This window comes from Gopherus evgoodei, chromosome 2 (genome assembly GCF_007399415.2).
Source record: "Gopherus evgoodei ecotype Sinaloan lineage chromosome 2, rGopEvg1_v1.p, whole genome shotgun sequence".
NCBI lineage: Eukaryota > Metazoa > Chordata > Testudines > Testudinidae > Gopherus > Gopherus evgoodei.
Genome location: NC_044323.1, coordinates 49,220,629 through 49,234,415, shown reverse-complemented (window position 1 = coordinate 49,234,415; position 13,787 = coordinate 49,220,629). Strand labels below are relative to the sequence as shown.

The following is a 13,787-nucleotide window of genomic DNA, read 5'->3' as shown; positions in this document are numbered from 1 at the left end:
GGCCAAGCCTTCTCTTGGAGTTAACAAGAGTTTCAACCACAAAGTCAAATAGCACCAGATTAAGGATTTTTTTTTAAATCCAGGAAAATCCATTAAAAAACAAAGAAACAAACAAAAAAATGCTGAAAACATTAAGGTTGTATAATTAGATACTCAGAGTCAGGAAATGATGAAGTTAACATCATATTTGCAACAGCTCAGTTCTCATGTGTTTACATTAAGATACAATATTTAATTATAAGATCACACATTCTCTCTCTCCACTAACACAATATATCGAACCACATTGCAATATGCATCTTGTATGGTGCAGTGAGTGAGGAAAAAGCCTGTCCAGGAATAAAAATACTTCACATGTGCAACATTCCAAGTTAATGTTGCTATAAGAAACTTAACTGTTACATTATTTTAATTGTGAAACCTCAAAGTTGATTTGACACACTATTTAGCATTTAATAGAATCATAGAATCATAAGCCTGAAAAGTTCCTCAAGAGGTCATCTAGTCCAGTCCCCTGCATTCACAGCAGGACTAAGAATTATCTATACCATTCCTGACAGGTGTTTGTCTAACTTGCTCTTAAAAAACAGCAATGATGGAGATTCCACAACCTCCCTGAACAATTTATTCCAGTGCTTAACCACCCTGACAGTAAGAAGTTTTTCCCAATGTCCAACCTAAACCGCCGTTGCTGCAATTTAAGCCTATTGCTTCTTGCCCTATACTCAGAGGTTAAAGAGAACATTTTCCCCCTCCTTCTTCTAACAACCTTTTATGTCCTTGAAAACTGGTATGTCCCCCCTCAGTCTTTTCTCCAAATGAAACAAGCCCAATTTTTTTCAATCTTCCCTTAGAGGTCATGTTTTCTAAACCTTTAGTCATTTTTGTTGCTCTTCCCTGGACTTGCTCTAATTTGTACACATCCTTCCTGAAATGTGGCGCCCGGAACGTACACAATACTCCATCTGAGGTCTAATCAGTGTGGAGTAGAGAGGAAGATTTACTTTTAGTGTCTTGCTTATAACACTCCTTCTAATACATGCCAGAATGATGTTGGCTTTTTTTGCAACAATATTACACTGTTGACTCACATTTAGCTTGTGATGCACTATGACCTCCAGATCCCTTTCTGCAGTAGTCCACCCTAAGCAGTCATTCTCATTCTGTATGTGTGCAACTATTTCTTCCTTCCTAAGTAGAGTACTTTGCATTTTGTTCTTATTGACTTTTGTCCTGTTTTCTTCAGACCATTTCTCCAGTTTTCCAGAAAATTTTGATTTTTAATCCTATCCTCCAAAGCACTTGTAACCCCTCCTAGCTGGATATTGCCCACAAACTTTATAAGTGTACTCTCTGTGCCATTATCTAAATCATTGATGAAGATATTGAATAGAATTGGGCCCAGAACTGATCCCTGCGAGAACCCACTCAATATGCCCTTCCAGCTTGACTGTGAGCCACTGAAAACTATTCTGGGAATGGCTTTCCAACCAGTTATGCACCCACCTTATAGTAGCTCCATCTAGGCAGTATTTCCCGAGTTTGTTTATGAGAAGGTCATGCAAAACAGTATCAAAAACCTTACTAGAGTCAAGATATACCTCATCTGCCTCTCTTCCTCCATCCACAAGGCATGCCACCCTGTCAAAGAAAGCTATTCATTTAGTTTGACATAATTTTTCTTGAAAAATCCATGCAGACAGTTACTTGTCACATTATATTTTAGGTGTTTGCAAACTGATTGTGTAATTATTTGCTCCACTAGCTTTCTGGATACTACTGAAGCTAAGCTGACTGGTCTAATTTCCCAGGTTGTCCTTGTTTTTCTTTTTATAGATTGGCGCTATATTTGCCCTTTTCCAGTCCTCTGGAATCTCTCCTGTCTTCCATGACTTTTTGAAGATACTCGCTAATGGCCCAGATACCTCTTCAGTCAACTCCTTGAGCATTCCAGGATGTATTTCATCAGGCCCTGGTGACCTGAAGACCAGGAATTTGGAGCAATCAAATTTTTGAATTGCTACGTTACCAATAGTGACTGCTCCAGCTCTGCTCCAACTCCGCTCCGCGCTCTGACTCAAATTAATTTTTAACTAAATAAAAAAGTGTATGCTGTAATTTTGAAAAAACATTATTTTTATTCAGACTTTTAAAACAATTTAAATGTCATCAACAATGATACAAACTAGAATTGTTCATAATTCATTCTGTAACAAATTATTGCAGCAATCAAGTTGCCTTTCATAGCCTGCCGCAAACTATTTGAAATTAACTTTAAAGCCGAAAACAGTAACTCTACACTAGCTTGAGTTGTTGGCATGCTCAAAGCAATTCTACAGGCAGCCTGAATGCGGTGTGGGTAGCTGTAAATGGCCTCAAAACCAGACTTAACTTTTAGCCTACAAATAGACTCCATTGCCTCACAATCTTCTCAAAAGTTTCTCTCAAATAATGTTTCATTACAAATATAAATCGCAGAAACTCGCCGGTGTCTTTCCTGTTTATCCAATTCCTTTTCAAAGTCATCTTCTGAAGAATTGATGCTTGAATTATCTCCAGTTCCCCGTGATGGTTGAAGACTTCTCAGGGATGGATGCTTGAACAGTTCACAGTGGAGACAGAAGTTTGAGAACAGCCTGCTATTTCTGAAGGATGTGAACTTTCCGAAACAGCAAATTCTATTGTTGATGACTCCTTTTCTTGTGTTTTGTTTTCTTCAACCTTTCGCCAAATTCAAATGCAGCAACAGATTTTGTTTTTTGAGTCGTCGAACAATATCAAGGAGCCCTTCCTTTGCCTTTGGTATTTCCCTTAAGGTAAGAAGAATCCGATACCATGGATCAACATAAACTCCAGCAAGGAAATGAATATTCTCAAAAAGCTTCTCTTCACGTTTCTGGAGGATAGAATTCCTTCCACAATTTGTCCACCATTTTCTTGCAAGAATTTTGACAGTTTTCACCATTCCTTCATTAAAACTCCCAGGGTTACATCAACAGCTTGAAAATTCACGGTTGTTTGATTCAGCTTTGTCAAGAGGTCTCGCAGGTTCTTCACTTCATCCCATTCAGCTTTTGTTAACTTGAGTTCTCTTGTTCCAGCAGCAGCCACTTGTTCACAGTAAGATTGAAAAATGAGAAGCCGATCAATCATCGCAAATATTGAACCTCAGCGAGTCACAGAATCCAATGATTGAGTTACCCCATGTAGCTTGAATCCTTGGAGTTCGTAGTTTGACAATGACTTGTCGAATTTTTCCTAGAAATTTCTTCACATGTTCTTTGTTCAGTCCATTACAGATTGCCAACTGAAGAGTGTGAATACCACACATCATCAGTTGGACTTTGAGTCATCCTTATGAAGCCATGTTGGAAGTATGAGGCTAGGGTCATTAACTCATTGCGCAGCAGCATCCATGTTGAGTTCGACTTCATCCATTCCTTTAGTTCCTTCATCAGGCAAAATACCTTAAGTTCTGTCCACATCCCTATTCTCAGAGGTAGAAATGGTTTCATTGTCCTCGCTGAAAAAATTTTGAAGACACAGGTCATGTCTTCTGCATTGTTAATGCAGATGCTCAGCACTTGCATTTCACTGATCCCAATTTTTTCTAAAATAGCTTTTACTTGACTTTTCACGTACAAAGAATTGTGATGCCCTTCAGTGTTGATTATGTCCAAGGTTTTTACCACAGCTTTATCTTTTCCGTCTTCATAGTGCTGAGGATTGATTGCAAGGAAATGTCTGTTTCCATGGGTTGCCACATCCATTTTCAGGTAGCACAATTTTTGCTCCAAAGCTTTCTTGAGCTCTTCGCAACCAGACTCAGATGTGCCGACAACTAAATGACAAACTGCATCATGCCCATCAAAACACCAAGCTGCCGACCCATTTCACCTGCAATTTTTTGGAATCCTTTGTTCTTTAGCCTGAAGGTAGTGAGCGGTGTTGAACTCAAGCAAACCATTTCAATCAGCCCTTCACAGAAAGTATTGGCATCCATGGTGACTGTAACCTTTGAGGACTTCAAATATGAGTCATGTTTTGTTTGCTCAATTTTGGGTTTCTTTTCAGATGAAGCTCTGCAAAAGATCTTTTCTCAAAGAGCCAGATGAACATTGTTTAGCTGCATCAGCTTTCTGTTTTGCCTCATCTTCCTGATCCTTTTTTTGTAACCAGAGCCGCATAGTTTTCAGGATGGTTACGTTTCACATGCTGCCAAAGATTGAAACTTTTCATGGCACTTGCTTCACTTGTCTTGAAGATACATGGTTTGAGCTCACCATTCACTTCCTTTTCCACCTTGCACATTGCTGATTTCTTCTTTCCTGTCCCAATGCCCAAATTTGGGCTTTTCAAATTCAAAAGTAAAGACGTTGTTGAGATCCTTTTCCATAAATCAGCTATCAATCATGGGGGGCAGATTTGACTTTTTTTGTTGAAGCCATGGCCAAATCTTCTTGTGCTACTACCGCATCCAAATGTTTCTTGTTATGATCTTGGAAAAGCAATGAACAAAAGCATTACATTTTTTTATAATGTACCTGCTTGTGATATCTTAACCACTTAAGGTATATCGAATTTGTTTTGGATTTTCTCTACAAAAATGATCGCATTTCTTTTTACACAAAATTATTATTAAAGTATATGTTAATATTTTTAACATGTTTTTTGCAGTTTTAATGAAGTATTTTAATATACATAATTAATATAAACTTTATTTTATAAATTGCAAATTAGGTTTTTTATGAAATTTTGCAGTAAATATTTGAAATATTTTCCAAGTTTTTAATTAATATCTCAAAAACACTTTAATATAAATATATCAATTAACTTGGTATGTGCTGCAGCGTTAGTACGTGCTATTGCTGTTCTACAACATTAATTGTTGGGCAGTAACAAAGCTACATGTTACAAGGTTGAAAATAAACATTAACGGGAAAGCAGATTCAAATTGCAAGCACAGTCCTTTTAATAAAGAGAGCAAATTTTCGGAAATATGTTTTTGCTTCATCGTCCTGAATAGATTATAAATGATAGAGCAAATAACAGGTTCTATCTTGTATAATATTTCCAGCCTGATGAAGGAAAAACATATTTCTGAAAATTTGCTCTTTACTAAAAGGACTGTGCTTGCAATTTGAATCTGCTTTCCCATTAAAGTTTATTTCTAATGTTCTATCATACAACATCATTCAAATAAAATTATTTAAACTAAAGGCGTTGTGTACTGGGGGGATTGGGCAAATTTTATTTAATATTTTTTAAATCTTCGACTATTTAACAGATATGACCCTAGAATATGATTTAATGCTAAAACATATATTAAAATGGTACTCTTAATTTATTTTGTATAATTAACCCTTTCCAAGAAAATTGTTTCAAAATTTTAATCTGCTTAGAGTGATACAAACAATTTTATTTATTATTTATTTTTCAACTTTGGAACCATAAATTTTAAACCTAATAATAAATAATAACCAAAAAGTATTAACTTATTATGGAACATAATATTACTGCTAGTAGCCAGTGGCAGTCGACGACAAGCCTTTCTTGAAATAGGAAATAAAAATGACCAACCGCCAGTTCGGGATGCCTATGGTTTAAATGATTTTGTATAATGTAATATGTTAGCACATACTAACGCTAAGACACAGACATAATTTCATTATTTTATATAAAGCATTTTTGAGATATTAATCAGAAATTAACTTTTCATCATCTCCTTGAAGGGACTGTAGCTCCCTTAGGAAGAATTTTTTCTTAAAATGACCTAAGGATTCACCCCCAAAGTTGTGTTGGTTTTCCAGTCACTCTGGATATATCACAAAAATCATTCCTAATTTATGCAAAAATGTTTACTGTATATTTATATGCCTGCTGCACCCAACTTTTTCAGTAAATTTAAAATTACAAATAACGCTACCAAAAGATCATTGAACAGATGACATACAAAGTAAATCAGCCAGAGTGATACGGGAGCATGTACAAATGAACAAATGTACCGGTAACGGGAGCCTGTGAGAGAAATAAGCTTAAGTGGTTACTATCTCTTGTGATATCTTAATATATCAATAAACAAAAACATTTTTTTTTGCAATGTACCTGTTTGTGATATCTTAAATGTTGTGTCTTACGTCACACTCGTTGATCAACTCTTACAAAAGAAGTATCAACACATACTAATTTATCTAACTAATCTACGTGAGTACGTATTAGCCTAACCTTGGCACAAGGGTAGGAGAAGTCTGCAGTGTTGCTGGATGTCTGATAATTATCTGATTCTTTAATAAAACATATCTCCAAAAAACTTTGTAATTTTGTATCTGTACATTAAACTTGATTTTGGCTGAAGTGAGAATAACTATGACATATTACGTAAAGTGGTAAAGTAGATGTTAATATCAATGGTTATACAATCTGAAACTTTTTGGCACTTTTAGGGCTTTCTTGCTAAATATAATTCATTTTGGATTGAAAATTTGAAAAAAAACTGGAGCAGTCAAGATTTTCTGTGCTCTGGCTCCACTCCAGCTCCAGGCAAAAACCTGCAGCTCCACTGCTCCACGTTCCAGCTCCGGGCTCCACTCCAAAGCCCTGCTGGAGACATCTAACTTGTTTAAGTAATTTTTAACTTGTTCTTTCCCTATTTTAGCCTCTGATCCTAACTCATTTTCACTGGCATTCACTATATTAGATGTTCAGTTGCTACTAAACTTTCTGGTGAAAACTGAAACAAAAAAGTAATTTAATACATCTGCCATTTACCCTTTTCTGTTATTGTTCCCCCACTCCTCATTGAATAATTGGCCTATCCTGTCCTTGGTCTTCCTCTGGCTTCTAACTTGTAGAATGTTTTCTTGTTACCCTTATGTCTCTAGCTAGTTTAAACTCATTTTGTGCCTTGGCTTTTCTAATTTTGTCCCTATGTATTTGTTTTATTTGTTTATATTAATCCTTTGTAATTTGACCTAGTTTCCACTTTTAGTAGGATTCTTTATTGCATTTCTGATCATTGAAAGTGGGTGGTCTCTTGCCATACTTCCTTTCTTTCCTATGCAATGGGCTGGTTTGCTCTTAATAATGTCTCTCTAAAAAACTGCCAGCTTTCTTGAACTGTTTTTCCCCTTAGATTTGCATCCCATGGGATCTTACCTACCAACCCCCTGAGTTTGATAAAATCTGCCTTCTTGAAATCCATTATCTTTATTGTGCTGTTGTCCTTCCAACCTTTTCTTAGAATCACGAACGCCATCATTTCATGATCACTGTCATTGAAGCTGCCTTCCATTTTCAAATTCTCAACCAGTTCCTATTTGTTAAAAATCAGATCTAGTACAGCCTCTCCCTTAGTAGCTTTCTCCAGTTTCTGAAATAAAAAAAATTGTCTCAAATACATTCCAAGAACTTGCTAGATAATCTGCGCCCTGCTGTATTATTTTCCCCAGATGTCTGGGTATCTGAAGTCCACCATGACCATCAAGTCCTATGCTTTGGATGATTTTGTTAGTTGTTTTAAAAATGCCTCTAGATGCTTTTTAAAGAAAGAAAAACATCTGGGTGCATGCAGAATTTCTGAAAGCACAGCTGTGTTTCTTGTAATAAGCAGTACGCTAGTACCGCTAATGCACACTTCTTTAAGTGTGCCTGTGCATGCACTCCATAGATGCACTATTGCAAGATGTTCAAGAACTAATCTAGAGCCTCCATGAAGTTAGTATTGAATGGGCTATTCCCTCCAGCCAAGGGATAGACTGACGACCTATATCCCACTGAAATAAAAGGAGCTAAACACTAGCCTGAGAACCTGTTTCCCAGCAAGGGAAGAGAATGATGAAGAAATGCTTTGGGACTTGTTCCCCAATTATCTATTTCATGTTTCCAAGGCTCTGGGAGTCTTAACGCATTCTGAGGTGCAAAAAGTCCCTTAGCCCTGTGAAATGAATATGAGATTTTTAGTAATCACACCTTCAGATTGACACAATTTTGGGGGGAAATAAGAAGACTGAGATATAGGTAAAAGGATCCACATGAACAGTCTGGCAAAGCCTGAATCTACCTTGGCATCTTTTCAAGCTGTCCATATAACACATCCCTCTTGAAGTGTGCATTATGCCATTTTCAAACAGACACTATTAAATCTAAACCAATTTCCAGCTCCCACCCACATGCCTTGCAAAATCATTAATGCTCATTAAAGATCATCTGAAATTTCAGGTTTTGAAATTCAGGTTTTTTGCTGAAAAACTATTTTTACCACTTTCTCACAACTCCAATAGGACTAAAAGGGATTTTGTAAAAAAAAAATAATAATAATTCCAAGTAACTTTTGGAGAAGAACCAGCTATGGAAAATTTAAATCCCAAAGTTGTAAGCTACAGGTAGCTATGAGAGGAAACTGTTTTACAGCTTTAATTATAGAATTCACTACCAAATAAAACCCAAGCTCTATCAGTTGGTGTGGGGAAATGAAAATTGGAAAATTATTTACTTTTTATTCTGAAAAGGATATCTTGCAGGATTCTCACATCCAAGCTGTGACTCCTTAGTGAAAAGCTGATAGAACTGTTCTTACTCTCAAGGTTTTCGACCCCTAAGGTTAGCGGTAGTGAAATAAAGAATGCAAGTGAGGCCCCGTTACCTATTCCACGCCTCTACTGCTGACTCTAAAAGTGCTGCCTTCTAATTATTCAGTTCTTATACTGAGCAGCACATGAAGGTAAGAGAAAGAAAAAACCATTCAAGACGATCAATGTGAGATTACAAATAAAAAAAATGCACCTCAGACAAAAAATGAGAAACAAGGTGTAAGAGAAAGCTGTCTTTAAAAAAAGTTCAAAGTTAAAAGACTCTTAGAGGAACCAGGCAGGTGAACGAGAATCATGAAAGAGGATCTTTTCAGAGAAGGAGAATTATACATTAATATTTTTCCCTGTCTAATGAGAGCATCTGTGCAAGACTCTCACTCAGGAAAGAAAGATTGAAAAATGTCCAAAGAGAGAGAGAAATTAAAACAAGTGGCAATAACAAAGTTAGTGACAAAAGCATTAACTAAGATCTTCTATTATTATGTACAGCATTAAACAGTATAAAGAGCAGCAAGTGACCTCTTATAAATCAAATAATTAGACATAATTATTTCTTTCAGCAGACTTGAATGTTATCAGAAAGAAAAACCCACACAAGTGAGACAAATGAAAATTTGGGATATCTTGACATAAAACAAAAACCTCTGCAGATGGAAGAGTTTAGCCTTCTCCACCTTGGAAATGCATTGTAGAACACAGGATCCAAAACAGGACTTCCTCCTGGAGGATGAGCCTATGCAATAATGCTTTGTCAACATGCAGCGAGAAAACCATGTAGCTGCTTTATGCATGTCTGATGGAAACATCCACGAAGGTCGGTTATGGTCAGTGTTCACCTGAATTGCATGAACATTGACATATCTTTCTAATTTCAGGTCAGCCAGGTGCTAGCAATGTGAAATGCAAACAGATATTCATTCAGATATAGTCCTGTAGTAACAGCCATGCCCACTGAACTGGTGACAAAAGAAATAAGAAGGTAAGTGGACTTTCTAAATGTTTCGGTCTATTCCAAGACCCTTTTACACCAAACTCATGATGCAGGGCCTCCTCTAGCATGAAAAGAGCATTGGCAAGAGGACAGACTCACTACTGTGGAAACTCCAACACCACCTTGGAGAGGACTCTTAATTATCCACTTAGAGTTGTAGCTCCTTTTTGTAGATGGCTTCTGAAATGCCAGGAGGACCAAATCACCTGCTCAGAGATACCATACCTGAAGATCTTTAACCTAAAAAGAACAAGATGTCAGAGAGATGGCTCCCAGGTTGATAGAGAAGTACTAGTTCTGAATGACTACTGAAGCCAGATTCTGAACCTGATTGAACCAATATGGGACTATTAGGATAATTAAACTTTTGTGTCTCATAAGCTTTAAGAGGTCCTTTGCTACCAGAGGTAGGTTGTTGAAAAGATATACAGCAGCATCCTTCCCCAGCTGGTGGAGAAAATATCGTTAGCTAACATGGTCTTTTCTTGATGCTATGAGCAGAAGACCAGTAGCTTTTTCTTCCAGTGAAAGGCAAAGAGAACAGTGTCCCTCTTCAGATGAAGGCCTAATCCACCACTCCCTCCTCTCCGACCACTAGTGAGAATATATCACTGATTGACTCAGACTGCGATAGTGTTCTGATCTTGTAAACCCTTCTTCCAAATATACTCAGGAGCAATATAAATGGTCTTCCCTCTAGCCATCGCTGATTCCACAAAACTCTCATAAGGAGGGCGAGAGCTATAGTCAGTGTGATGCTGAGAGACCAGGTACCAGCTCATGCCAAGGTCACCATGCCTCACCTGAACACTGACAAATCCATAACTGGAATCAGTCAGGCTCACCTGTGTATTAGTATTGTTATAACAGATATCAGAATTATAAGAATGTGTTAGATTTTATTGAATGCTTGTGAGTTGCTGCATGCATGCTCACTTATAACATGTATCCCATATTATACGATACTATTTGAGCGCTTGTATTGTAAGGCTCGGTAACTGTGTAAATCATTAGACAGGAGAGGGACATTAACTAGTGTGAAATACCGGTCTCCCACAGAAGGTGTTTTTTCCTGCCCAGCAGGGAAGACCCATTAACTCCAAACAAACTATTACGGAACATTAAAGAGGACAAAAGACTTTGCTGATTGATCTCCGCCATCCCTATAAAGATGAATCATGCAAGTGAATTCCTCCCATCAGATGAGTTCGCAGCTCAGAGCAGAAGGGGCAGGAATAAAAACCTGTAACAAGAAGGACCTGTTTTTCATTGCTGCTTGGACCCTGGTGGCCAGGTTCCTAGGCATAAACCAGGGATCCCCTGCATTTTAACCTAGATTAGCCCTAAAGGACATACGGAGCTTGCTTATTAGAGAATCTACTATTACCTTTTGAAATTTAAGATTGTAGCTTATTTCTGTATATATGTTTACCTGCTTTAACCTTCTAAATAACTCTGTTTCCTTTTCCTATTTAATAAATCTTTAGATAGTTCAGGATTGGCTACAAGCATTGTCTTTGCTGTAAGCTCTAACGTGCAATTGACCAGAGGTAAGTGACTGGTCCTTTTGGACTACAAGTAACCTGAATATTGCTGAGACTCTTGATGTAAGGTACCATCTAGCACAAAGGTAGGTTTATCTGGGTGGCAAGACTGATAGAGTACCCAAGGGGACTGTCTGTGACTCTATGTTAAGGCACTTGTAGTACCTCAGAGTTTATACTTGATAATTGGCTGGTGAAATCTAAGTATAGAACTCATGACCAATTTCGGGGATTGGTGCTGGTTCTTAACACTCTGCCCTGAGGTTCGTACTTTTGCTATTGAGTCACTCCAGAAAGTTTGATAGCTGGGATCAGCCTCAAAAAGAAAATATTTTTTTCCTTGGCTGTCTTCCAGGCTTGGACAGTTACATGAAGGGTCTGCTACACCTCCTTCAGTTGCTGATCCAAAATAGGATGCAAGAGCATCCTGACCTATGTACCTCAACTGGGGACTCTGTAAATTTTTGGACCAGTTTCAACTAAAATGCATTTGTTAAAATCAGCTTCTAGAAAAACTGGAGAAAGTTGGGCTCCTCTCCTGTACAGACATTGGTGTGTCCCTCTACTGTTGAGATTATCTGGCATAGAATTAGTCTTCTTGCTCATCTGAGTCCAAAGAGCAGCTTTTATCACCCTGATACTCAGCCTTCCCTCATTTACACAGCTGGAACTAAGTTATGGAGGGGTTCTAGAGCATGTTATCTGCTTTGTGAAATCCTCACAAGAGGTGCTGGATCATCACTGTCAAGACTTCCTATCCTGGGAAAAACAGACTCCTGGTGCATGACCATCAGCCTTAACACAAAAAACACTCCAACGCATCAAGAGATCCTACCTCTGCCAATGCAGGATCAGAAGAATGCCTCAAAGGTACTATGGGTTTTGTGGCAGACCTGCACAGGACTAAGAATAATTGTGACAGACCACTACACATACCAATATCAGGAAACTCTGCTCCTATGGTCACTTTGAGCTTATGAATGCATAAGGATACCCAGAGACCTACATACCCCACCCCAGTCATAAACCTTAAGAGCTATAAGAGTTCTACTAGACTGGTGCCATGCAATGAGAATCCTGCGCAGAGAGAAGCCTATTATTATGGGTATCCCTTAATCTTGTGCTGAGGTTGTTGGAGGTTAGTATAGAATAATAATAAATAGATTACACTTATCTAGCTTTATTTTAAAAAATCTGCAGGTCTCAGGGTACTTTGCAGAGGTGTGTCAACATCACAGCTTCCACACTATACAAGGAAGGCCTGAGGCAGAGAAAAATTAAGCTCTAAGTTTTCTACAATGAAATCATTGGGAGCTGCATAAAATATTAGGGTTGGAGGAGACCTCAGGAAGTCATCCAGTCCAATCCCCTGCTCAAAGCACCCTGCAGGTACTCAGCAACTACTTTTGAAACTATTGGGCCTACAGACGCCCAGGCCAGGTCAGCCACACATAACTCGGGCAGAGCCCAGATCTCCCGACTCCCCCTGCCCCCGTCCCCTGTGTTAGCCCCAGGCTGTGAGCTGATCAGTGCAGCTGAGGCAGGGCCTTAAGGCAAGACCGAGGTGAGGGAGGAACTAGATGGCCCGCAGCCCTCCCAGCAGACGGGGGAGGCTGGTCCTAGGGCACTTGCCTCCCATTCCCGCAGGAAGCGCTGGGCATCAGCAGGCCCAACCGAGCGGTGCCTCCGGAACTCCTCCTTCACGTACTCATCGCCCAGCGCCTTCAGCGCCACGGGCAGCGCCCGGTGCAGCAGCAGGATCCGCCGGTACAGAGCCCGCACACGGGACACGTGCAGCGCTGCAGGGCTCGGCATGGCTGGGGCTCCGGCGGGCTGCGCTGCTGCCGCCTGGGGTGCCGGCCGGGCTGCGCTCAGCAGCAGGGCGAGCCGGTCAGTGCAGCGGGCGGTGCCAGGGCAGCCGCAGGCCCCGGAGAAGCTCCCCGGGTGGGCAGTGGAGCGCGGAGAGAAACGCTCCTATGCCGGAGGGTTGAGGCGGTAGCACCGGGGGCGGGACGCGGCGCGTCGGGCTCCTCCGCCAGGCCGGGGGGCGGATCAGCGAGCGGCTCCCCGCCGGCCGGCCCGGCCTAGCTGAGGGGCTCGCTCGCCCCCACGCGCCACCCCTGCTGAGTAGCCAGGGCGAGGCGCTCCTTGGGGCAGTAGGAGTCCCCGGCCCAGCGCGCTCAGGCGCCCCCATGCCCACGCGTGGAGGCTCCCTGGCTGGGACTGCAACCACTTCCTCTCCGCGGGGTGGGCTGAGCCTCTGGAGACATAGGTATGAATCCACCAGCCATGGGTTGCGGGTATAATAGACTAAAGGAGGCTCTGCTTCCCCTGTACTCCTGGTTGGGGGAGAGTTCTTGCTTTATTATTCTGTATGCAGGGAGATTACTGATGGACCCAGGAAGAACATAACATAAGACTGGCCCTACAAGGTCAGACCAAAGGTCTATCTAGCCCAGTGTCCTGTCTTCCAACAGTGGCCAGTGCCAGGTGCCGCAGAGGGAATGAACAGAACAGGCAATCATCAAGTGATCCACCCCTGTTGCTCATTCCTAGCTTCTGGCAAACAGAAGCAAGGGACACCATCCCTGCCCACCAGCTAATAGCCATTGGTGCACCTATCCTCCATGAATGTATCTAGTGCTTTTTTTTGAACACTGTTAT

The 13,787-nt window shown here is 40.2% G+C and overlaps 1 protein-coding gene and 1 long non-coding RNA gene across 2 annotated transcripts in view; both read right to left on the bottom strand.

Annotated features, from left to right (window-relative positions):
- The window catches only part of SDHAF3 (succinate dehydrogenase complex assembly factor 3), an 81,033-nt gene extending 67,944 nt beyond the window's left edge, over positions 1-13,089 (bottom strand). Inside the window, exon 1 of the mRNA XM_030550630.1 lies at positions 12,756-13,089. Within this exon, the coding sequence (XP_030406490.1) occupies positions 12,756-12,938 (183 nt within the window). The 5' untranslated portion in view covers positions 12,939-13,089. The remainder of the gene's footprint in view (positions 1-12,755) is intronic.
- On the bottom strand, positions 3,098-6,142 carry LOC115645667. The gene is made up of 2 exons (XR_003998796.1): positions 6,106-6,142; positions 3,098-4,498 (listed from the first exon to the last, which is right to left on the bottom strand). It is a non-coding gene; the product is annotated as an uncharacterized LOC115645667 (long non-coding RNA).
- Positions 13,090-13,787: the final 698 nt, after the last annotated feature.